Source organism: Coccinella septempunctata, chromosome 1, assembly GCF_907165205.1.
Source record: "Coccinella septempunctata chromosome 1, icCocSept1.1, whole genome shotgun sequence".
NCBI classification, from domain to species: Eukaryota; Metazoa; Arthropoda; class Insecta; order Coleoptera; family Coccinellidae; genus Coccinella; species Coccinella septempunctata.
In genome coordinates, this window is record NC_058189.1 from 45,916,912 (window position 1) to 45,944,655 (window position 27,744).

General features: G+C 35.1%; 2 protein-coding genes across 2 annotated transcripts in view; one reads left to right on the forward strand and one right to left on the reverse strand.

The window, feature by feature from the left end:
• The window catches only part of LOC123322399, an 83,063-nt gene that overhangs the window by 53,984 nt on the left and 1,335 nt on the right, over positions 1–27,744 (reverse strand). The window lies entirely within an intron of this gene.
• LOC123322407 (keratin, type I cytoskeletal 9-like) lies at positions 1,583–3,930 on the forward strand. The gene is made up of 2 exons (XM_044910355.1): positions 1,583–1,709; positions 3,357–3,930. Exons 1-2 carry the CDS (start codon positions 1,695–1,697, stop codon positions 3,780–3,782), a joined length of 441 nt encoding a protein of 146 aa, XP_044766290.1. The 5' UTR covers positions 1,583–1,694; the 3' UTR covers positions 3,783–3,930.

Genomic DNA, 27,744 nt, shown 5'->3' on the forward strand with positions numbered 1-27,744 from the left:
ACTCGCGCGTTGCAAGACTTCTGCATTCGAAACTTTGTGGAACCATCTGATGTGCATTACCTGTCTTAGATGACGTTGTTGCGTTTGTTCAAGCTATTTAATACTGAAATAGCAACAGTAAGTAGGACTGATTTAGAACTACAATGTAGAAGGGAAATGAATATAGCAATGTTTAATATCATTTGGAGCATCTTCTAGCTCTTCGTAGCATTTTTAATCTCTTCGGCATTGTTCAAATGAGGTCATCAATGAAAGTTTGAGCAATGTAATGCCAAATGTTCGTCAAACAAGGTGAACTGTTGAAATGTTTGTGGCGGGTCATGCAAGACGACCAAACATGTTCAATAATATTTTTGTTTGCTGGAGAGACATCGGACCAATCCATTCGGTTTTTGCTAAGCGATTCTAAGCAGTCGTTGAGAATCGTGGCCCGGTGTGGACGAGCATTATCGAGGACTATACTAAAATAATTGTCGTCGATGGTTGGCGCAGAGGAAACAATATTATGTACTTTTATCGAATAACCATACGTTACCGCTGTCACGGTAAGTGACACACAAACAATGTTGCTAGCATCATGAGATGTTCGTTATTCCGTTAAAATCACTCCCGCCACACGAAAATTCGCCCATCAGACTCATACAGATGAAGTATGAACTGATCCCTGAACAGGCAGTATCACCATCAGGGGTATTTCAATTATCATGTTCAAGGGCCCGCCGCTGCTTCCTGCTCAATCGCGGGTGCCTGGCGAATCTCATTGGCCCCAAACTGAAGCTTTTGAATACTCTTTCTAGTTGTTTAACCAGAAATTATCCTACAGGTATATTGCCGAAATCGGCTGTCAATTCAGAATGCTGTTAAGAAGGGGTTTCGTCGTGTATTAAAAAGTATAAGCCCATCTTGTGCGACGGTAGTAGCTCTTACCCTTCAACCAGCATGAGAGTATTCAGCACTGCTATAAGTGCGATAGCGATTCCACGCTCTGCTAATTACACTTTGTTAAACTCGGAGAAGTTGTTTAGTAACACCTCCGTTTAACCAACACATTAATTGTTCAGGATGAAAGGCATCTAAACGTATGCAATAATAACAATTAATCCACATACTATATAACACCAGATGAGTTGCAATAGCTCATTATCGCACAGTAGAACAAACAAAAATAATACACCAACAAAAAAAAACCTTCTCGTTATTCTTTTTATAAATCATTAAAAATGTCATGAGAACCATATTTTGTTTTGCGCAAACATACGCCTCTCCACAAGAGAGTATTCGGTATTGTAGGCCAATACCAAAATTTGATTCTAGCGTGAAAAGTTCTAAAAAATACTTATTCTTGTGCCTTAAATTATGGCCGAAAAAAAATCCAAAATTACTGTGTTTCTGCTGGCTCTACAGTGGTTAGATTATTGAAATCTGTAATTGTGATTCAATCGAGATCAACGCAGAACAATTTAGAAAGAAGGTTGATATGGTGGCGTAGCCACTAAATTATTCTCGAATTTGTGGAATGTTTTCATACTTGCACATGAATTCGGCACGATAGAAACACATTCATAAAAATAATATAAGTAGTCGTAAAATTCATGCTATCACCTATCATATTTCATGTTACACGACCAAGGACAAGGAAAAATGTATTCCGACAAGCCTGATAACTATTTAGTTAGTAAACAGCTTCTTCCCAAATGATCCACCTAATTGTGAGTTGCAGTTTTTTTTATTTTTCAATTCATATATTATGTAAGAATTTGTGAAATTGATGAAACGATCATCCAATTCAATCGGAAATTATTGAGAACTCTGTTCTACCTCGAATAACTTTACTCTACTCTGATGTAGTAAATAACCTTCCTGATCTTCACTAGGCAACTTACAAGTGTAATACAATATACTTTCACCCATATGAAGATGCTGCTATATTGGTGTAGCAAAACACATAGTAGTTATCATCTTAATGAAAATTATGTAAATCAGAAAATCAAGAAGAAAGATCATCATCTGAAATAAATTTTTGTTTTATATTTTTATTATTTTTATATTTATATGTAGTTATATTTTTCGCATTTCAATAATTATCTGTACAGTATTAATTCTTGATCCGGTTCTGATAAGTTAACTTTTTGTGTCTATCGAATTTTCAGTCAGCGATATTCAATTTTTATGCGACACGCTTATATCAACCTTCAAGATTCCATACCCTACTTGACTTCGAAGTATGGATTATTAAAAGATCTTTAAATTGAGGTGTCCCATAACCTACTTCCCCATTTGAAAATGCCGATGACGTTGTCTTTTCTCATGAATGTCAAAAATTGGGTTATTAAAAATATGAATCGACTTGGTTCAGCCCTTTTGATGAAAATGAGTTTTCTGAGAAATAATAAATTTATTTCATCAGCAAAATACTGTATTTGATTTAGATGATAAGGAGGCTGCGGTAAGTGGCTTTTGTAGCTCCTCCATTGAAGATAGGTATGGAATTTTTTCCTCATTGAGTTTTTTAGCTCATTCCATGAATAGTGTTCATCATCAGTTCTGTTTGCCATAATTTTTGTAAATTTTATTATGTTTGTGTTTCCACTTCATGATTGGCTTCGGCTGTGGAATGATGAATGAATTGGACAAATAAATAAAATTTCGTCATGTATCGTCCCAAACTATGAAATTATCCTGTCCCAGTCGATAAGTAAGAGGGGTCTACACCGTTCCAGTGGTCAGTTCAAAAAGCGAAAATCATTATTCATCATAATTCAATTCGAACAGTTCATCATGTCGGAAAGTCAGAAATATTTTAATTCGCCAAACGGAACAAAAATACAAATTTTTTTTATTGACGAACAGATGTTCATTCATGTTATTCACTATTCGAATTTCTCGAAAAGCCTCCCTATTGCCAACAATTCGAAACCTACTGAAATTGAAAAAAGACGTTCGTAAAGTGCTGCTTCCTTTTCGACGAAAGTGGAAACCATTGTAATATTCACAACTTCTAGTGATCGTTCAAGTGTTCTGGCAACACCCCACATTCAGATATTCTGGTAGTGCTTACCTCCTTACGGCTAAATCGAATGGCGAGAAAGTGTCCCCTGGTATAAACTCCTCTTAACTTTTGTGCTTGAAATAAATTGTTTTTCATTCAGAACCGACCACAGGGAGTAGGTATTGTTGAACTGGGCACACAATTCACAGATCACACATCATTCAATGATTTCAACAAATCAAGACATAATTGTAACAATAAATTATAATTATTCAAATGTAAAAAGAATAAGGAATATTATATTAAATATTTTTAATAAGATTGAATGGAAAATTCCTCATTATGGTTATTATTGTTTTATTTTCAGATGATAACTGTGTCTGCCGCATTGGTAGGCACGGTATTTTGTGATTGCAAAGGAGAAAGTAGTGGTGTTCATCGTATAAATAATTGTAAAGGGACTCTTTATGGTGGTAGTGGTGGCGTTTACTATATAACTAATGGCCCAGGAAAATTTGTCGCTGGTAGCGGTGGCTCCTACTACGGCGATGCTGGTGGAGAAGAATTTACTGCTGGTAGTGGTGGTGATTATCATTTTTCTTCAACCAAAGGAAAGCATCGAGAGGGCACAGGAGTTGTGACGGGAGGTAGTGGTGGAGTATACTATTTACCTCATGGCTACGGAACAGTGACTGGAGCTAGTGGCGGTGTTTACTATGGAGATGCTGGTGGAAAAGGAATGATTAATAGTTCTGGAGGGCAATTCATTGTGAGATCTTCTGGCGACAAATAATTGGTCAGAGGACCAATTTCTGACCTCGAAATTAATTCTGAACATTCTGGATGGTTTCGAGTTGATCTATTCATCGCGAAATCATTTTTGTGTATGAAAATAATTTTTGTGTTGAAACAATAAACAAACTCCATGGGAGAAGAATGTTTTCCTAGTTTTTCATCTCCGGTTTGAAAAGATCCTCAGGTATAATCCTTCCTTTTTAATTCTCTTTTCGGAGGTTGAAATTGCTGAAGTATATACCTACACTACAGAGTATTCCTGAATTGAAGGTACGAACGAAGAGGGTAGATTCTTTTCGTGATTTCAATGAGAAAAATGGCCCAAGAGGAAATCGCAAACCTTTCGTTTCCTAGATACAGGGTGTTAAAGTTTGAACTTTTGGATTGGTATCAAAATACAACAGAAAGTTGTGAAAACACATTCATCAGTAATACCGAGTTTAATTTGATGTGCCAAAACTAACAATGAACTTACTATAACTGGATTTTAAAAACAATGGGGATTTTTCTGAGGATTTCGAGAGAATCGTTCAAAGTTACCAGACCATGATGTTAGGTAAATAACAAACTTTTGTTACCATTTTTTCAAATTAACAGTGGCTCACCAAAAAAAAAGTTCTGGAGATAAAAAAAAGGACAGTGTTCCAGAAAAAACCTCACTCTGTAGATTTGCCGATTGAAACTGGCATGTCACATGTTGTGAACTATCAATTATAATATTTATGTAAAATTTCAGTGGAATATCTTGTGAAGTAAAAATAGAGAGAAAAACATTAAAAAAAATCTAACTTCAACACCCTGAATCTCGAAAACGAATCGTCTGCGGTCCCTCGTTTATGGAACTTTTTTTCTTGAAATTACTCAAGGAATCTCCCCTTTCAGTTTGTACCTCCAATTTAGGAACATCCTGTATACCGCATCAATTTCAATTGATATATTTCATTATACCCCCAGAAGTGGAAGCAAATTCTTGAACTTCTCCTCGGAGAAACCTTCATAACAAAATATTCCAGTAAAGAAATTCTTGGTTATCAATGAACTGGAAATAACGACTATCCACAATATCGCAAAACAACAGATACCACACCAAGTTACACTTTTTCAACGAATCCAATCCTAGATTCGGCCATTGAGTGTTTACTGTTTAGTACCTGAGAAACCCAAAAGACAGTATAAAACCGTATATCTCCGAATATGTGATATTGGCATATTTCAATCAAAAATTGAGAAACTTTAAATAAAAGATTATAGAGTAGAAAGATAGGAAACGCCCTCATATCGCTTGTACTAAAAACTGACTACATTTTGGCCAGTGTAAACACATTTGACAATGAGATGGCGCAGAAAACGTATTATCAATACAGAAAAACTGTTCAATAACAGTTTTCTGTATTATAATTGATGGGCGCGAAATTCGAATTCTATTCCTTGTATTGAATTTCAATATTGACCTTGTTGAGACCAGAAAACAAACATCCTGAGCGACAAAACGAAAGGATGGTTTTGTTTTGTGACCAAGATGTCTGAACATTGTTTGGAATCGATTGGTATCAATGAAATACGCTGTGTTGGATGTGATAAATTTTTATTTGCAATCTATAAAAAATTTACAAAAATTTGAAATTATGGACAACGGAAAGAGCTTTGACTAGGATTCAAGAGTACATGGTTATCTGCTATAGGTACGTCAAAGGTGTTTTTTCTGTGAAAACGTTTTGAATTAATGAACTGAGTTGAATTTGTACAATTTATATGAGAAAAATTGATATGAACCAATATTCAATTTACCGTCATAGGATATACATTTCCGTTACTTACATATTATTTACAAAATTTTCAGAACCACAATTGAAAAAAACCTTCCAGAGGTATACAAGACCTGTATTCAAGCCCGACAGTATAATTTCTTCATGCTTTTTTATGATTTCTTCATGATAATCTCTTTATGACACAAAACACAAATTGATTGACGAATGAACAAAACACTCACAGAAGGTGACTTTCCAAACAACAACTTGACAGTCACCCGATTCTCAAATCGAAATCCATAAAACTTTTTGAATATATTGAAGGCAATTGAGAATCTTTGAATGGATGTATAAAAGTACTAATTTCCCCTAAATGAGCCCTTCATGTAAGGATGCTTCGAGCATACAACAATTTACGTGGATGGACAGTTCTTAATCGACTTGCAGTAAAATATTCATTGCACATGGTTTAGTCAGTAGTGTTTGCAGGCTTTAACGCCCTGAAAATTTTATACACTTCGTAGCACTGAAAATAAAAATCAATGAATGACCGAGTCACATGTTACCAGTTTTAATACTTACATTTCCATTTTTCTTAGTAAGATTCGTTTTATTTTATCCACAGTTCTTCACCGTACAATAATGTTTGAACGATATTCTGAGGTTTTCGCCAAGAAATTAGACAAAAATTTCAGTAATCAGCAACTAGAACGGGCTTGAAAAACAAAAGGCGATATGAGGTTGTCTATGGATACGAGAATCAAAAGATTCAAAACCTGTTTGAACAAAATGGCCATATGATATGACTCTGACATCTCGCAAAATTTCATATGTCCCTCGAATTAAAATTTTAACCAGTCTTAGGGCCTTAAAAACACATTTGAAACACAGATGGCGCTCACATCACTTTAATCGCTTCGTTTCCTATCTTTCTACTCTATAATCTTTGTGTCAAATGTTCTACCTATGAAGTATCTATTCCATATTGAAATGAATGCTCAACTTACAAGATAAGTCGTTGTGAGAAAATGCTAGAAAAGACTACCGATTTCGAAAAAGAAGTCTGTTTGTTACCTGGCAAAAAAAATCTAAAATTTTGACAACTGCTCAAATGAATAAATTTCTGATTAAAGCTACTCATCAAAATTATTCATGTAAGGAAGTGTTGATTATGGAAATATCTGGGGCACTACGGTGTATTAACATTTTCATCGAAATACAATTTCGAAAAGTCGTACTGACATTGCATTACACGGCTACTTGCCCTTTATTCCTATAACATAATTAGAAATCAAATAATTAGTTTTTATGGATATATGACATTTTACAAATCTTATTGGAATAAAACTTGAAATACAAGAAGACTTCTGATGCTACCAAAACTCTTTTCGAAAAAAAGTTCAAAACTGAAACAACGGAAACTGAAGAGCTCAAGTATCACGATATATTATTTACAGAAGTTAATAATATCAATCATAATCTAGAGATACCTACCTTGAAAATTGTTGTGTAGGTAATTACTATATTTCATTAAAATAATTATCGGTACCTACGTTAACGCAAAATACTAATTGCTTAGTGTTATCACACAATATATTATACTTTGACCGAAACAAACTCGACAATTCAGTAATCTAGTTATTTTCCGACATGCAAAAAGCTTATCGTCAGGAAATATTACCAAATTCTCATTCCACTACTAATTTCAGAAATTCCTAAATTAAATTTTCAACGAAATGAATATTCAAATCTAGATATACAGGGTGACTGGTGACGTAAGGGACAACGGCTAAGTGGAGATAGAGGACCTCAAACTTAATGAGAATTTGGATTTCAAATGTCCCATATGGGTATTCGTTTCGGAGATATAGGGTGATTTATGAAAAAATGCTAAATCTATAAACTCCTATATCTTCGTTAATATGGTGAAATTTTGGTTGTTCCTATACGCATTCACCGTCAGCACTAGAAAAAAAATAAAAAAAAAATTCAATTTACTTGTCAGGTTAGAAATATATCACGGTATATAATAAAAAATAAATTCAAATAGAAATTTGAAAAGGGCGAAAAAAACTGATGAAATATCTGTTTTTTGTTTGAATGACACAAATTTTCTATTGTTTTTATGATATCTTGAAATCAGAATATTACGATATTTTTTTATTTCCCTCATGAAAAATAATATTGAGGCGCTAGAATAGACCTGGCTTCAAATATTCCTTCAAATCTTGAAATCTATTTTCATCATTAATTTCTTCAATATTCTATTTTTTGCGTTGAAGAAATTCATTTGTTGGATTAAACAATGTCCAACCCCCTCAGAAACTGTTAGACGAGAATTTGTCTTTATAAAGTTTACATTATTTTGATGGAGAGTAAATTTTGTTGGAAACATACCAGGCGGATTATTGTTCTACTTTTTTCAGTTTAGTAGAATGAACAAGTGTTCTGGGACTAATTGAAGTAGGTCAATCTTATCTTAGACGATATGTTGTGAGAAGAGCTCTGTTAGGGGGCACAATAGACCTTGAGGGCGCCGTGAGATGTAACCCCTTCCTAACCATCAATTTTCAATTATCTTTGACTCGAATTTTCATGATAGGAATATAAATATATTGTAATATTCTGATTTCACTTCATCATAAAAACAATAGAAAATTTGTGCTATTTAAACAAAAAACAGATCTTTCATCAGTTTATTTGAATTTATTTTATCTCATATATCGTGTGATATTTCTCACCTGACAAGTAAACTGAAATTTTTGAATACGGGACTGCAATTCTTTCTATTTTTTTTTTGTGCTGACGGTGAATGCCTATAGGAACAAGCTTGTGAAATATTAGCGAAAAATTTACCATATTAACGAAGATATGCGAGTTTATAGATTAAGCATTTTTTCATAAATCACCCTATTTCTCCGAAACGAATACTTAGTCTTATGGGACATTTGAAACACAAATTCTCATTCAGTTTGAGGTTCTCTATCTCCACTTAGCCGTGGTCTTTTGGTCTCTTACGTCACCACTCACCATGTATAATGCTCGTCAACACTGTGATGTATTTACTCTAATTTTTTTACTGCCACTTAACACGTCTGGGACTCTTAGTTTTTTGAATTAGCAATTTTTTTGACTGAAAAATGAAGGAAAATTACCACATGTTCAGATGAAATTTTCATTCAGCATTATGAAATAATTTTTCAACATATCTCCTTGCAAGCCCCAACGTTGGTCGATCATCATGGAGTCACAAGTCACAACCTACTTTATCTTTCTCTTTCATTGTCCGTACATCTTAATGGAATCTCCCAACCTGCCCTTCATTGAAGTTGTCTAGATTTTCTGGAAATCGCTCTGTACAATACAACAATAAAAGAATAAAAATAATCCAAATATGGACCAATAAAAGTGAGGGAATTTTATGAAAACAACCCCTTTTGAAAATTAAAACTTCTCAAGTACCAAGAGATCTATCTACATAACTTAAAAAAAATATTTATTGGATGACCGTCCATATTTGTACAGAGTGGGCAAATTTCGATATTTTAGCACTACAGTTTTTAAACCAGAGGAGATATACAAAAACTTATACCCCATTCTCGTTCTCTTTTTCTGAGAAACCCACAATAGTAGTAGTCATTTTTGGCCACTTTCTTTTGTTTTCGAGTTATTAGCAAAAATTGGAAAATGGCAATATCGAAATAAATTTATATCTCCGCAAATATTGATGATAGAGCTCTGAAATTAAAACATTATACAGGCACTTTTTGACGTAGAATCCAGTGGCGTGCTCGCCTTTTCAGTAGGATTTTTAATTACGAAGCTATGACCCAAAGTTATGTTTTTTTAAACTGGATTGCACTAGATTTCTGTGCAATTTTTTGAAAGCTTAATTTTTAATGATTTCAAAAATATATAACATCATATGGTTTGTATCAATATAAATAATAGAAAATGGTCAAAAACCTTTTTTCTCAATATTTCTATGGTTTCAACTTTTGATGAACATAGAAAAATATAGCATCGTATGATTACCACTGTCTCCTTCTATTAGTCCTTTCATTATTATAAAAATGTATGAAATATATCTTGATTCAAATTTTGTGAAAATTGGTAGAAATCATAGAAAGAATGACATTGCCGAAAGGAGTTATATCAATAAGTGTGATTTTTATTGTCACTTGTCACTGAATTAATTTATAGATTCGTTTCTTGAAATTTATTTTGTGTTTTTAGTAACTGATCATGAGTTCGTGATATTTAGGAACCAAAAGAATTTAGCTATAGCATATTGTTGAAGAAAAATGTTTACAATCGTGTCGAAAAACAAAATGACATTGCATGCATGCACATAAAAGTGAATGCATATTAGAAAACACCGAGAAAAATACTAAAAATACTGGATGTAGGTTCAGCAAATAGAAATATGGAATAATCGAAGTTTCGAGCAGATTGAGGAGTGCTGTACGCCAGATCCCGAGAGAAAATTTGCATTTTTAACGCAATCGATTCTGAAGAACCCTTCAATATTTGAGAAGCGGTAAATGCAACACGCTTCGAGAGCTCTTGTGTTGTAGAAATGCTGTCAGATGCCGATAATACTCTTAGTCCTTGGAGAATTCGAAAGTTTTAGGGAGATGAAAAATAGTTGATGGATTAATTCCTCAATCGAAATAATTCATGCTTAGAATGTTTAGTCCTTATTGGAAATATTCTATAAGCGGATCTACGTTCCATGTTTGGAACGAACTTCTGAATATTTCCTGCACGATTAGAGAAATGTTGGGTAGATGAGGCCGAAGTTTGGTTGGATGCCAAAGCGATGTGAATTAATTGAATGTTTTTTCCTAAACGAGTAAAAGTTTGTTGTATGACTATGATGCGAAATAATTATTGTTGCGTGTTGAACAATCGAACCACATTCGTCTTTTCCTATGGAAATTCTGTATGAGAGTATCTAATACTACAATGATGTCTCTTTAATCAAAAGAATATCCGGAGACTTTTTTCAATAGTAATGAAGTTTCCTCGAATGTCTTGAGCGCCAGCTATTCCTTAAAGGGAAAATAGCAAATCTACCCTGATGGCTTCGAGTAGAAGAAAAGGTTCTTTGTTATCTTAGGTGTTAGCGATAACTTTTGAAAGTCAAAATCCGAGTTCGCAAATTTCATTCGTTCTTTCGCAGTAAGGAATACAATAGGCAGTATTACACAACTCCAAAAATAAACCGATCCTCAGGGATATAAACTAAGATCAGTCAAGAAAAAAAACAGTCTACTATACATAACTAAAAAGGTTCTAATCTAAATGATATACAATGGGGAATTCTCCTCAATTTGGGTTATCACTGCATATGCAAGTTTAAACTGAATAAGTATGAGTTTAATTCATGATTTTTTCAAATTCAAAATCATCCTTCAAATATGGGGTTTTAAAATTTGAATCGCTTTGTGCGGAGTTTAAGATTTGGCAACAGCGCATACAAGACAATGAAAAGAACAATGTCCGGTCAGCTTGTTTATAAAATAACAGCTGTTGATATACAGGCGCGTACTTACTGGCGAGCTTCAACTGCAACTGGCCATAAAAATCCCATAAAATTTTACGACCTTCCTCGTTCGTCGCAGACTTCATAGACAGCCATCTTTGTCTATCTCATCAAGATAATGCATTTGTTGTCCTTTATTATCAAGGCATATTTCAGTCGATGTTGCCAGCTTGTACAATTCTCACAAAACGCTCTAAACTTTAAATACCCATTTTTATTTTTCATTTTTAAGTGCTTAAAATAATTTTTTTGGGAAACGGTTGAAATGGTTATTTCAAAGATATTTCATAAAAAATACATCATTTTCGTTAGAAGGATTATTCCCTATTATAGTACGAGAGCTGGCGACGAAAATCGGCAAGAGTTTTGTAATGGCTCATAATTAAATATGATTTAGTATTAAGGGTGTACATTAGTCAACACCCAATCTCAAGGACAGGCAGTGGAACACCTAGCGGCAACGAGCTTTGATATAGGTATATAAAATTTCAACATACTATACAAGTCTTCTGTAATGATTGAAAATAGTCGCTCAACTAGTTTATAGAACAGAAAACTTGAAAAAGTGGTCAGACCTCATTTTAGTAAAACGCGGTGGTCGATTCAAGAGATATTTAATGGCTGCAAATGCATTTATTGCTCAAATATCATATATTATTTGAGAATGAAATAGTTAGACCACATACCAATAGAACAGAGGCAGTCAGCAGTCACCGAAAGTACGGATATTGTAATAACGTAAATCAAAGAGCGTCGCCGCCAGATGTTCCAATACCTGACCTTGAGAGTGGGTGCGCTGACTCATGTACAAAACTAACTCATATTCAATTATGAGCCATTACAAAACTCTTGCCGATTTTCGTCGCCAGCTCTCGGACTATTATAACTTAGAAGGTGGTGATTTCACGGAATTGATTGAACAGAAAGAAAGTGCCCCGAATGTTGCAGATTAATTCGCCAGCCAGAAGCAAGACTCAAGCTTAACGGACAAGTCGGGATCCAGCTTCAAAACCACGGGACTAAAGAACGAGAAAACAGGGCACGGGGGCGGGAAACGGTTTTCCGATCTATTTTCTGCTCCGAACGGGTTTGCACGCCGGCTAAGAAATCGTACTTCCAGCGGGGAGATCCGAACAGAACGGAGGGGGGGGATTGCAGCTAAGGTTGCACCTTAATAGTACCAAGTGTTTTCTCACCTCAACCTTCTATTGAGGTTGTCCCAAACCTGCTCAATCGGATTGAGACCTGGACTTCTTGCTGGCCATTCCATTCGAGAGACTTCAACCTCTTCAAGGTAATCCTGAACGATGCGCGCACGATGGGGTCTGGCATTATCGTCCATAAAAATGAAATTTTCACCAATGTTTGAGGCAAATGGCACTACATGCTCTTCAAGAATGTTCCTTATATACTTATCAGCATTCATAGCTCCATTATCAACGACCACTAGGTCTGTGCGAGCAGTCAAAGATATTCCACACCATACCATAATCGATCCTCCCCCGAAACCAGTAGTATTCAGGAAATTGCACTGAGCATATCTTTCATGTGGACGTCTGTATACAAGGGAACGTCGATCACAATGGTAGAGTCAGAATCTAGTCTCATCTGTGAAGAGAGCTCTTTCCCAATCAGCCTCTTCCCAATGGATATGCTCTCTCGCAAAATCCAAACGCGCCCTTCGATGGGCTGCGACACGAGGCCTTAAATCATATTCTCTGAGGCGATTTCTTATTGTCTGAGTGCTAATTTGCACCTCATGAGTTAGCTCAAGCTGAATTTGAAGGAGGCGAGCGGTTGCAAACCGTTGTCTCAACGAAGAAAATATGCATCGGGTAAAAGTGAAGAGGGCAAGGATAATCGACAACTTTCAAATCAAAAAACTTCAAAATGCTTCTCAATTAGCACTAGCACTTTTTTATTAACTTCGCTGGTATGTTTGTAACGGAATTTTTCAGCGTAATCTTCGCCAACTGTGAGAGGTCGAATTAACTTAAACGTTTCAAGTGTCCATGAAACATTTTTGTCTAGAGTTTGATCGAATATTTCATCCAAGATCTTGAAATTACAAAAAAAAAGACCGGCGCCTCCACCAGTTTGCATCCTAAGGAAACCCCCAAAATAGCTAATTCAAAACTACTTAAGGGAAACTGGCGCGAAAATGACAGAAATTATGAACCCTTGAAGTGATAAATAGTTGTTTAATCAACTAGGTTATTAATGAAAGCGATTAATGATTGAGATATGTTCGAGATCATTAATCGCTCAATTAACGAGTTGATTTCAAGATTTTTCCGTCGACCACATTTTGAATTCAATGTGAATTCTTGATTGCAAAAATTTTCTATCGATACCTATACCGCATTCAAATTTATTTTAGCAGTCGGTTGGCCATGAAATAATTTTCTCAAGTTTTTGTAACTAGAACGGAGTAAGGTTGGCACTCATGAAATGTCGTTATTGTTATAACGCCGTTGCCACAACTAATATCAATTTTTATTACGAAAATGCCGAAAGCGATTGAAAAAAGAGACAGGAAGTGCCATTTAGAATTCAGGTCCGCTCATTCAAATAATTATACCCTGATATTCTGAAGTCCACAATACGTCAGACGGTGGCGAACATATTCAATGTAAGAGAATTTATATAATGTTTCATCTGAATCTAAACGACTTATATTTTAGCTGAATATTTCCACAATCCGAAAGATTGTGAATGAAGAGGATGACAAAGAATTTCCTTCTATTGGGAGACCCAAAAAAGTGGTGGCATTTGAGAATTTTATATTTGAGTCAATTAATGCGAAAAGTTTACTACAAGATTTTCGATTAATATTCTATTATTCTATTTTTCATTTGACTTGTCCTATACATTGTAAATGTCTTAAGGTACCAATAAATACCTAATTATTATTATTATTATATCAATGTATTAAGATGAACAACCACAAATACTCGCCAGTTGTCCTGTTAATTGTTTATTCATGTGAAATTTTTGTTCAAAAGGTTTTGTTCATCGTGACTTGAAACTTCCTTTAATTTATTTTACTTATATTGATGCAAGATGATTTTTGTTGAAGAATTTAACATTCTTGTAATAATCTGTTAATTCCTTGCGGAGATACCCATTCCCAACCACTGCATCATATGCATTTCATCTTCGGGTTAATATTTTTGAAATCTACAACTGATGAAACGTATTCAAGATAACGAACATTAACTCTCCTCAAGCAAGTGCATATTATGATATTATACTGATGTCTTGTATTTCCATGCAAATAACTGGATTTGGTAGGCCTTCAATCGGTCTGTATAAACTTCAATTATGTTCGTCACATATTTTCCGAAGAGATTCGACATTGTGATAAAATACGTAATAACAGAAACTTTGACGTAGAACGGGCAACATAGCGTTGATTTAAAACCCAAAAATGTTTTGACAAGCTTCATGACCCCACATTTTCTTACTATACAGAGTGAAATGTGTCAAATTTCTATGGCTAACCGAATGCTAAAATAAAACTGAATGGAGTATAGTCAAATTTGGCACCTTAAAAATTTTCTATGTTCATATCGGAATGTTGATATTTATGCGGCCGATCGAACTATTCGAGAAGTCCATAGAGAAGTTGTGACATTTTGAGTGAATCACAATGATATCGTTCCCTATAATATCTGTTAAAGAATGTGTGGAGCTGGTGGAAGCTTTGTAGTAGTACCTACATAGATATATTGGTTTCTCTCTAACCATCATAATTTTTATGCAACCTCCACAATTCATCTCTTCTCAATTCACCCGCTAGGTACTACGAAAATCAATGCGACATACAAATAAAATAATTATTTGGGGAGCTGCTGAATACTTCTATGTTCGATTACCCATGACAATAATGCATTAATAGGAAATTAACCAATGAAAGGGTTCATTAACAGATAATTTCGTGTACGTACATAAAACAGAATCTGAAGAATCACATAGGGCCAGTGGAACGATTTTTATGCATTCAGTTAACACGTTTCGTGATAAGATGTTAAATGTTGAATTTGCACCAAACGATGATGTGCACTTCCACTTTCGATGTTAAATGTGACAATAGGGATGGTCTTGATATCTTTCAGCTTCCACTGTTTCCTGGTTTGTTCCTCGAGATCTCTGTCCTTTGAATTTTTTTCAGTGTGCCTATCTACACTTGTTATTATTTGGAATTGCCACGTCGATGGATAGTGCTCTGTCCTCATCCTTATTGAGCAATATGAGGTCTGGTCTATTGTGTGTTATTTTCCGGTCTGTGAGAACCGTGCGATCCCAGTAGAGCTAGTGATGTTCATTTTCCAATACAGCATCCGGATGGTAATTGTAATAAGGAACCTTTTTCGAACTTAGAAGTTGGTGTCTTAGTGTAAATTATTAGTGAAAAATCTTGGCAACGGCATCATGTCTATTTTTGTACTCCGTGCCTGCGAACTTCTGACATTCCCCGGTGATGTGCTGGATAGTTTCATGTGTCGCACAGCCATAACGAGAGCTATCATCCGCCACTGAGGCATCCTTGGCGATATATTTCATGTGGTTCCTTGTTGGAATCACCTTATCCTGGATGGCGAGCATGAAGCCCTCTGTCTCAGGAAACAACTTTCCGGAAGTCAACCAGTAGTTCGACGCAGATATGTCGACGTTATCATGGTTGACCTCGTTCTGGTGCCTTCCTAGCAAAGATTTGCCAATCAGTTTCTGCATTTTACTTTCTGCAGAGTGTTCGACGGTTTCCAAGTGGTCCTGCTGTAGCTTTAACGGTGTAGAGCTATCAGCAACACAAACTACTTTATTATTATTATTATTATTATTATCTAGAGCTCAGCCTCCAGCTCCAGAGTTCTAATGAACTCCAGTATCTGAGAGGGCTTCAAAAAGGCTAAGTCCTTATTACTCCTATAATTTTTTAGTCCAAGACATTCCTTACGCAGGCTGGCAATGGCGAGGTATTCTGTAACCAGGTGAACAGGAGTTTCTTCCTCTTCCGCAAAAAATCTACACTAGTAAGGTTCTTATAACCAAATTTTTATTATATTTATGCTTTCTAAGGCGAAAATGTCCTGTCGGGAAGCCGGTGAGAAGGCTTATTCTTTCTCAGATCCGAATACTTCTTGGATCTTGCAGTCTTAAAATTCCGGAGGAATTTTTTGGAATGCTCCATTCCAGGAAGATTCCTCCAGATTGTTCCACTTTTGGTTACTTTCTTCTCCAGGTACTCTTTCATATAGGTGCATTTTCCTATAGTACGGAAAGGCTCTGGCAAGTAAGGGGTCTTTGCTGTCCCTTTCAAGCGAGTGTGTTGGCTTCCTCGTTTCCTTTGATTCCAGACTAAGGACACCTTGTTGTTCTTGCCTATTTCATTGAGTTTCCTTCAGCACTCCCATGTCAGCTCTCAGTCGATGACATAGGAGTTCAGTGCTTGACTATCACAATGGATCACTACATATGTCACATCCTTGATATTTTCTTTCCAGGTTTATGCCTACGCATCTTCGGATTGCGTGTATTTCTGCCCAAAAAACCACACGAGCTGTAGTCTACCGATAGGGTAAACATGATGCTTGTCCCGTATATTCCAGAGACAGCCCCTCTCATGGTTTTTGAACCATCAGTATACCATTTAATGGCATTAAATCTTAAATTCTGGGTAGTGTATTATTAATTTTTGATTCAACGAGTTACAACAATTGAAATTCCATATATCAATTACGATTGATTACTTTGCAAAGAGAAACAAATAAAAATTGAGTTATCAACACGCATATTTCGCTCTTTCTACTATTGCACTTAGTGAAATTATGAGGACAATGCTTTCATCTATTGATCGTCACAGAACTCACTTATTTTCTACTCAGAGCGAAACTCTGATTTGATATGAAATATTTTGATTGAATTTTCAAGCTCAGCATTTCGTTCTCACTTCCGATGGATATCGATTTTTCATTATAACTTCTTTATACTTCCGAGCATACCAGATTTATCCGAGAATATATATACTGGCAGGCGCCGCTGAATATTGAATGACACAATGGAGTGTGGACAGAATTATTAAGTGACGCGGAGTATTTGCAAAGTTGGACACGCTGTAATACGAGTAAAGCTCAGAGCTCTGATATCAAAGACTAATGGAAAGAGACGCGAAATACATTATATTGTCGTCCATCGAGTGGTGAAGTGGGCGCCGGTTACCGTATTGCACAGTCTCATGAAATATGCATTCGATCTACTTCATGTGATCCTTCGGCTCTAGCTCGACTGCTGGTATTATTTTTAAAAAAAGATGATGAAAACTTTATCGAAGTAACTGTCCATAAAGATGAGTCGGAAGAAGAATTTCAGTTTTTCCCTGAAATATGAGGCATCAAATAAGGTTCATGGATTATCTTTCGTATGAAATGTAATTCATTCAATTCATTTGATGAATCTTTTTCGATACATGGTTACTAACGTTTTCCACTTTTCTCATTATAACGTACCATAAAAATATTATATCAAAAATTCAAAGAACCCAACTCTTGAAACCAAGTTGGACGCTATCTGATTAATATTTGAACGTTGTGTAAAATAGAAATATTCCTCATACTTTTTCCTATAATGTGCCGTTTTCGAATGATTCTATGTTCAAAAATGAAAAAATCTGTAATATTCCGGAAATTGGGTACTTTGGCTGAAAACAATTGTACTTTTGGGATCCACAGGTTGTCATAGTTACAAAATACTCCATTCACTTTTATTTTAGCCTTCGGCTGGCAATGAAATTATTTGCTCAAGTTTTTGTAACTAAAACAGAGTAAGGTTGGAATTCATGGAATGTCGACAATGTCATAAAGCCGTTGCCACAACTTATATCAATTAATATTACAAAAATGCCGAAAATGATTGAAAAATAGAGAACACAGGGTTTCATGAAATGCTATTTAGAATTAATTAAGGTCGGCCTATTCAAATAGTAGGTAACCCCGATATTCGAATATCTACAATATATCAGATGGTGGCGAACATATTCAATGTAAGTGAATTTATATATTGTTTCATCTGAATGAATCTAAACGACTTTATATTTATATTTTAGCTGAATGTTTCCACAATCAGAAATATTTTGAATGAAGAGAATGACAAAGAACTTCCTTCTATTGGAAGACTCAAAAAATTGGTGGCATTTGAGACATTTGGACAGGAAGATAATACACGACTTAATTAATAATAGATGACACCCTGGAAATAGGGAATACTCCTTTTGACGAAAATTATGTATATTTTATGAAATATCACATTTTGAAATAACCATTTCAACCGTTCCCCAAAAAAAATTATTTTAAGCACTTAAGAATAAAAAATAAAAATGGGTATTTAAAATTTAATGCGTTTCATGTCGATTGCACAAGTTGGCAACATCGACTGAAATATGCCTTGATAATAAAGGACAACAAATACATGTTCTTGATGAGATAGACAAAAATGGCTGTGTGCAGTTGAAGCTTGCCTGTAGATCAACAGCTGTTATTTTATAAACAAGCTGATCGGACATTGTTCTTTTCATTGTCTTGTATGCGCTGTTGCCAAATCGTAAAGTCCGCACAAAGCGATTTAAATTTTGAAACCCCATATTTGAAGAGTGATTTTGAATAGTTTCCGCGGTGCATTTGAAAAAATTATGAATGAAACTCATAATTATTCAGTTCAAACTTGCATATGCAGTGATATCCCAAATTGAGGAGAATTCCCCATTAGATAGGATGCATGACGGAATATTGCGATTCTGTTGTGATTTGTGCTTTGTGTGGATTTTTCGAGAAACTTTCATTGATGTATTGCACATATTTTTTTGTGTTGGAGTGAATATGCAATATGTAGTTCACATACAAGTAGTGCAACATTACTTCTGTGCCTGCTGCTTCGTCATTATTATTGTGTAATATGGTATTATGATATGTGGTGTTATATTATTATTTTATTATTTTTATTATATTATATTATTAATATATTATGTTATTATTTAAAACCCAAAAATGGTTTGACAAGTGCCATAACCCCACATTTTCGTACTATACAGAGTGGAATGTGTCAAATTTCCATAGCAAACCGAGTGCTAAAATAAAAGTGAATGGAGCATACCTACATGAAAACTTAAAATGGCTATATCTTTTTATCAGGACTGAATCCGGGACTAAATCTCAAAAATCTACTGTTGAAATATTTGTACGAGTCAAAGACTCGTAAACAACGACAAATAGTAAAAACAAGATCGTAGGAAATATCGTCAAGTGTCTTTCCTACAAGCTATTGCTGTAAGATGCTAAGTTTCGCCAAGCAGTATAACTTTCCTCACTTGTTAGGAAATTATTATTTTTCAACCAGCGACAGGCAAGCAGTACGAGAAAGTCGTATTACGCAAGGTGCCATTTTTCCGCACTAGAGCTAGGTAAATCATTTTTCACAAATAGCCGGAGACAAAATAATTTTTCCAACAAAATGCGGGAAAGTGAATCTTTTCAAATTGAAATGTGAGGGAAAGTAGGTTGAATCGCACGGAATTAAGAGGAGTTTATACCACCGGACTGGCGGTTCTGGCCATCCGCCAGAACATTTGAACGATAATAAGTTACGAATATTTCAATAGTTTCCACTTTCGTCGAAAAGATGGCAGCACTTGACGAACGTCTTTTTTCAATTTCACCAGGATACAAATAATTGTATCCGAGACTTTTCGAGAAATTTTTTCAGGTGGAAATTAATAGAAGAGATAATTTCACCACGGAAAATTAATAACATGAATGAATATTTGTTTTTCAATGAAAACAATTTTCTACACTTTTTTTCCGTTTGACGCATAAAAAAATTTCTGACTCTCAAGGGATGACGAACATATTGAATTGAATTATAATGAAAACCCTATATAAATGAGTGGTTCCAAACGTAAGTTATTAATTTTTTTTTTGAATGGACCACTCAAACGGTGTTGATCCCTCTTAAAAAAAAACTGAGTTGAGTATAAAGTTCACATTCTGCCTCTAAAGCTTGAATCTTTTTGGATCCATACAATGTTTTTTTTTAATAATGGAATGATCACGCCTAAAGGCAATGAATACAATAATAAGGATAAATTCAGATGCATACCACCGGCTATTGTCTTCGTCTTGGTTTCTATCTGGAGGGGATTGAATCGGACACCGTTTCATATTGGGTGGCGCTCTGGGTAAATGTATAGTACCCAGTAGCGCGTGCCAATATTGAATAAGGTTCCATCAATTCCAAACGTTCTCCATCGGAGAAAAATGCTATGTTGCTCTGATGAGGTCTTATGAGACCGAAACCATGGTAAGCATCTGCTTCTCTTCGATGGGGCGTACTCCATTTTGGGCCTTGACGATGGCAAATTGGCTAGTTCAATTCAGATCGTAACACTTGTTGATATTCATATCGGCGGGTGGTATGCATCTGAATTTATCCTTATTATTTTTTTTTGTTGGTGTAGCAGGGGGAAAATCTGCAACACAGACTGTTCCCCCTCTCCTGAGGGTTAACAGTGTGGGGATTCTCACTCCTGAGCTCGAGACCCACTAAAAACCCTAAACTGCTTCTTCATAGGTTCCGGGCATTTTACCTATTAATCAGTTGACTCTTATGGTTTCTGGACTCTCACACGATCATAGTCGTGTTGATAGTTGTATGCTGCCTATATCTTTTATAGGTTAAGCTCTTCTTTGGTTACTTAAAATCCTTAACTGATCTCTCGGTCTTCGGTGGTAGGTTCTTGACCTTCTAGCTTCTTCTGTTGAATCGAAGTCGACTAATCTTCGTAGTTCCTCATTTGGATGTTGTTTGGCTTTGTCGAATATCCTTTCCGCCTTTCTCTTCATAAATTCTGTAACTGTTTCCTATTCCATGTCCTTGTAGATTTGTTTGTTCCTAACAAACCAGGGTATTTACAATGTTGAAGATGCATTAAAGTGCTTACAAAAAGTTTTATTTTATGATAAGTCACCCCTCCACTTTATTCAGAAAACTAACCATTGTGGCTATAGATTTCTTGTTATTACTCTTGACATTGGTCAGATTTTTAATTAGTCGACGCAAAGTAACTGAAGGCTATAGAAGCGAGAAGCAAGTTCATTGTCTGAGTGGTACGATTTGATTATAAATCTGAAAAATATCGCGTCACTACTTTTTTCAAATTTCGAATCTCATTCTACTAGTAAGGATTTGGAGAAGACGAAAAGGAGATATGAGGATATGAGATAATTTTATAGAATTTCCCCCCTTTCTTTAAAAGGATCGGAAAATGAATTCATCCGTAATGACCAAGAATTAAAAGATTTCATTCGTAAAAAGAAAAAATTGATGAGAATTCAGTGATACGTCTACAATATTTCTACGATTCAAATTCTACGCCAAGTGATACTCCTACCGTTCCCGGTTTACATAAAACCCCGCTATTACCAAGAAATGATTCGTTTAACGATATTAAAGGATGCTGGAGGCCCAACACTAATTGTATTGCTGTCAGCAAATTGCGGATTTGAAATTCAAATTATTCGTGGCTAGAGCGTAGGCCTCCCTACAATGTTTCATCATTTTTCCTTTCGGATTATAATTGAATTTCTGTCTGAAGAAGAGAAGCGCTACACTTTCCCGATATATTTTCGTATCATGAGAAAGATCAGATTCCGCTCTTCGTTGAAGTGTTCTCCTCTCTATGTATTCAAGGAAAGAGAAATTCGAGAAGTTGAGAGCTATTAGGTAATAGAAACATGATGATCTAGCCCACCTATAAGAAACAATTTTCATCTGCGTGGTGAGTTCCATTCGTAAATTTTCGTAATAGGAAAATTCTTTAGATATAATTGTTTTTTCGAGAAAGCATGTAGGTTTCACAAAATGCATAAAATCGGCCAGATTTCGAGTGAATTTCTTCATCGGGTGTCCCACAGGGATCTCATCAGGGACCACTTTGAATTTCTGATTCATATCAACCCAATAAAAAATGTTTAAATACGCGAAATTCCTGTTGTTTGCTGATGACTTCAAGGCATATATGTCCCGATTGTGCATTACCATTAAGTAGGTATTAAACTCAATGTTATTACTTCAATTTCACTCGAACAAATTTTTCGCATTCTTCCTGGAAAATACTTTATTTTTAAATATTGAGAAGTGTTCGTAGAAGATATCCAACCGCAGAAACTTCCGTATTATTCACTTCTTCTATCAACTAATAAATGGAATTCTTTGGGTGCCAGAACAGATAAGGGAACTTGCTCGGGAACTTGCTCAGGAACTTGGTATTATTCTCGACTCTAAACTGATAGAAATGCACATCGACAAGGTTTCGTAAAGAGGATGACGAAATATTTTCAAATTCACTCAAACATACAAGCGTTTACTGTGCATTTGTTATGTTTATACTTATTTTTTAAGTGTCATATGGATCCTTCACTACAAAAAACAGTTTTTTATGTCAACTGTGCGGTAAGTTTTCCTTTGACTATAATTTCATACACTAGTCAAACAAACCAGTGCTAGAACTCGTGCTAGAACAATATTTTCTATTACGTCTCTAGAGGATAGGAGGTCCCGGCCACTTCGAATATTCTAATACTGTTCAAAATCTTGCAGGGTATTCATGCAGTTTCCGCCTAATACAGGCGGAAGAATTCCTCCCAGAATTCTCTGATGATCAGGATAACTAGGCACGCCAATCAATATTCCATCCATTTGGATATTGTTGGAATGAAAGCAGCCAGACGTATCTTGATGAGGGGTTTTGTTGAATGAATAATAAAGGAGTTTTGTGTTAACACAAATGTTTGTCCCTATTTTTCTTTGTTGGTTTTTTTTGATTTCAAGAAGTTTCTCATTATATCGAAGCTGTATTTTTTCTGTTATATAATTAGAGATGCTCCTCACGGTATATAATTAGTAGATACTGTAATGATCTCCAGTTTTCTGAGAAAAATTGGAGTTCATTTTAGTGCATTCCTGTCATTTCATATTTCCGCCTTTGAAAATATTTAATTCTCAAATATTCAGTACATTCATTCCGATAGGCAGAGTAAATGTAAAAAACCGTTTATCTGTGTTTAACGTTGTTTTTCTTGCATGCCGTTGAAGATTTCGACGTTTTTCTGATGTTGATATGCGATAAACCGGAGCTGACGACGTTTTTCATTCTTGTCGCATTCTGGAATTTTCAGATTTTTAACGTGTGGGGGGATTTGCCTATAAAAGCAGATTTTCCCCCGCGGCGGGCACTTTTTGATTTCTGCTCTTTTACTTCAGTCTCTTTAGTTAGTTTACGCTCCGTAATTTTCTGCGATTCGACTTTAATTGTGTGCACGACAAGCCGTTCAACAAATTTATAAATAATTTTGTGTTGCGAGTATTAGTTCTCTTAGGAATTAATTTTTAGTTTTCGTTCGTTTTCCGCGAGTGCCTGAAATGAAGGAGGTAGGTCCCCGTCTTTACCGTTCAGTTTCTTAATTAGACCTACACCGGTTACTTCTTTGAAACTCCTGTACTGTATCGCTTTCTGTTATATTTTATGGTACTTCACCCTGTTTCGCGAGTCTTACTTTTCCCTTCGCTATAAGTCATGGCGCGTAAGCCCTTGGGGTACAGAAAGGAAAGTCCCGTCAACCCCCCTGTCCGCGTTCCGCGTCATAATTGTTGAATCCGAAATATTTTCTTTTCTATCAGTCATGGCGCGTAAGCCCTTGGGGTAGAGAATAAGAGATACCGCTCGTCGTCAGTGAAATCCCGTAGTTGCGCTAAAAATAGACCTTTTCTTCGCTATCAGTCATGGAGCGTTAGCCCTTGGGGTAGCGAGTAAAAGTCTCGAACAGATCCGCCCTGGTTGTGTTTCTTTCATTTCTGGAGAAATACAATTACATCCCGATACCGTATAGCAAGTCATTTCACATCGCGAGGTCATCCTTAGTATCCATTTCGTCAGTTCTGGTTGGAGCATTTTATTGAACAATCTTTGATTTTTCACTGTACCCGGTATAAACTTTACAAAGTGCTCGTGACCAGATAGAATTTCCCGACTGTATGTTTGCTGATAGATTCGCTCATATTTCATACCTACACATATCTCCGTTGTACATATAATCAGTTTCCGAAGGTGTGAATAAACTAGTACATAATTTGATTTTGACTATTTCGTTATCGCTACCACCCTAGATAACAGCGAACTCTGTCTCCGACTAGCAGCTACTCTGGTAGGTTTGCTATTCTTCCTAGTGAAAAGAATAGCTGGCGCTCGAGACAAGTTTTCTCCGAGGTAACCACGTTACAATACCTTATATGTAGTTCATCCTGTTTGGAGCAAAATTGTACCGAAATAAATGAATAAATCTTCCAACATATGTACCTGGCTGTGGCTATCAACATATATGATGTGTAGTGTCATAAATTTATAATAGCTTGTTATTGGGAAGATTATTTTGTTGTCATTATAGAGTTCTGAAAACGTTTAAACATATGAATACTACCACCAGGGAATTCAAAAAGTGAGTATATGCTCAATTTTGTGATATAGTTCCTTATTTTGTTAAAATGGTATTCAAGGCTTAGAAAAAATTCATTGTCCCGAATCCAAAAAAAATTTTGGGGGAAAAAGTGTTTCCTCTTACTTCAAGAATCTATGGTTGAAGTATATGTACAAGTCAGAAACTCGCCCTGTACAGTTTTGTTACATTTGCGCTGTCTTGTGCTGTCAACATTTAACGAAAAAACTTTTAATTACTCCCCCCATGGTGCAAATTATGAAATTCAGTAGATTGTTTGAAATAATGAAATTCAGTAGATTGTTTAAAATTCTTTATACATATGGCAACAGGCCTGAAATTCGGAAATTTGAGCATCGAAACCCTCCGAATAGAGTAGAATAGACTCAAGTCTTGGCAAGCCAAATACACGAAACCAGACCAATCACCAAGTGGCAATTATTCTCGCAATTATAGAATATTGCTAGGAATATTGTTCTGAAAAAACTTCGACATTGATGCACAGGACGCACAATTTAAGCAAAATCGATTCAAGATTATTAGATTCAATATCAAAGATTTTGTACCGAAATAATCTATTTAGGATGCGCTTGATGTAAGTTATTGTTATAGATAACAGAGGGCTGTATATTGAATAACTTAAGATAAGCACTAAGATTTCCGCGGAGTGAACTACTAAGTAGTTATGAGCAGACCTACCCTCGAGCCTACCCACTTATACATAATTACATAATCCTAACCCTTCTTAACTTAAATTAGACTATTGTCTGTTACCTATTTGAATCTACATATAGCCATACAATTTTAATATTACGCAATAGTGCACCTGCATCCTTATCTCTTTTAAGATAACCCAATTTTATAAATATTAATTCATTCAGGATGCCAGAGGAAAATTAATTCAGAAGTCAATCAGTCACTTAGCTTGTCTCATTACATAGAGTAGTCTCTAATCCTCGTTGTATTTCCAAAATAAAGTTTGTGTTTTAAAAAACGAATTTCTCATCGTAAAAAATATAATTACATAATATCCTTCAGGCAGTTGATCGACATTATAAAAACGAACACACTTTCAGCAGAACTCAGTTTGAAATCCATCATTGAAAATCGAGAATATTTGATAAATGACATATTTGAATGATAAATTTGATGTACACCAAACTCAATTATCCCATATACATGGTGTTTTGAAAACAGAGGCTTTTTTTGACAGAAGGTAGAAATCATCAAAATCAAAGTCATTTTACTAAAAATTTTCCATCTAAAGTATCCAGGGGGTGAGCTACAACCCCTAGAATTTTCACGAAATTTCTTGGAATTGACTGGGCTCTGGAAGGTGACTCCGGTATGGAAAACACGAAACAAAACATGAACATCCTGATAAATTGCATCAGCTCACTTGAAAACATTGTTTTATCGTAATATTTGGGGTGAAAACAGTGTAGAAAATCGACACAGTTTAGTTTATTGAAAGTGCCTTCGTTGACAAAGTGCTATTATTGTTACCTTACTTCATCCTATTTTTACGACGATTGTCGTAAAATCGAACAAGAAGTTTGTGATGACCATTGTGAAAGAAAAATGTGAATTAGTTAGACGAATTTCATTGGTGAGCGTTTTGAACTAATATTCAATTTCTTTACACTTGTGTTATAAGTATTTTTTTTCTGTTAGTTGGTATCGAAACGAGCCTTTTCATAAAATCGTTCAAATTACTGAATAATGAGAAAAATTCGGCAATCCTAACTTTCGACATTCATTCCCACGTGAAAATCAAACGGGCAAATATGCTGAACGAAATCAAGAGGTTAGGTTTTTCCCATTACTTTGCAATAATTTAGTTAACAAATGATCTAGAGTCGTATAAGGATCTGTGTCAGTAAACATGTTTAATATTTTTTTAATCTTTGTCATTTTGAAAATTTTGTATAAGTTATTTCTAGTGAAACGCTTTACTTCGCTTTACTTTTCGTCGTTACACTTCTTTCATTTTTGATGTCCAGGTATCGTCAGTTTGTGTTCGAACTCGAATATATTTCCGAATAATGCCCAAGCAGTTGGAAGCAGTAACGTTTTCCAAAGTGGTAGCGATTTTCTTTAAATTTATTATTAGTATTCGCTATGTTTATCGCCATGAAGCTTTTCTCCTTAACTAGGTACACCTTATCAATCCTCATATAAAACGTATAATTCATGATTCAGATCAGTCGATATTCTACTTATTTGATATTTCTGCACAACTCTTTTACCAGCTCTGCATTTTCAAATAGCCGCAACGCATACATTTCATGAATAAAATAAATTTGACATCACTTTAGGATAGTGTGAACTCTTCAACTGGGTTCTACTTCGAAGAATAATCAAGTTTTTGGGTTCAAACAAGGGTAGGTACCTAACAATATGGTTTAAAAATTATTTTAACATCGTGTTTTTCAAGCAAAAGCAATAAAATTATTAGCAAAAAACGAAAAATGAAATAAGAACAATTTTCAACTTTTCAATTACTTGGAATCGATTATAGGTACTTCAACTGACGGTATTGTCGTTTCAACGTGATATAGCAATTCATTCAGTACCTATTCAAATCATTATTCACTTTTCCGTGACTTTTCTAACCGATCCTCATGAATATTTCGAAACGATATTTTTCACTTATTATATAATGTGCCTACAATTTTCAATTGTTAAATTTATTTCTGTCGATTATTTCAGCAACAGTTATCTACTGAATATAGCTATCAAAAATGGACATGAAAATGGATGTGAATCATCAATTGAGATGCACGAAAAACTGAAATTGATAGATAAAAGTCACTCGATATATTTCGTAGAACTCTTCGAGTGCTATTCAGAACTCTGATCAGAACTCTTCTGCGATCAAGTTTTGCCAACATAGGAAATGTAAATTTTCAAATTCTTGACCTTATTTTTTCTGATAAATTGAAAAGTTTAATTTTTTTGATAAAATTCACTTGACATATTTTGTAGAACTCTTCGAGCGCTATTCCGAACTCTTCTGCGATCAAATTTTGCCAACATAGGAAATATTAGTTTTCAAATTTCGGACCTTATTTTTGCTCATAAATTGAAAAGTTTTATTTTTTTGATAAATGTCACTTGACA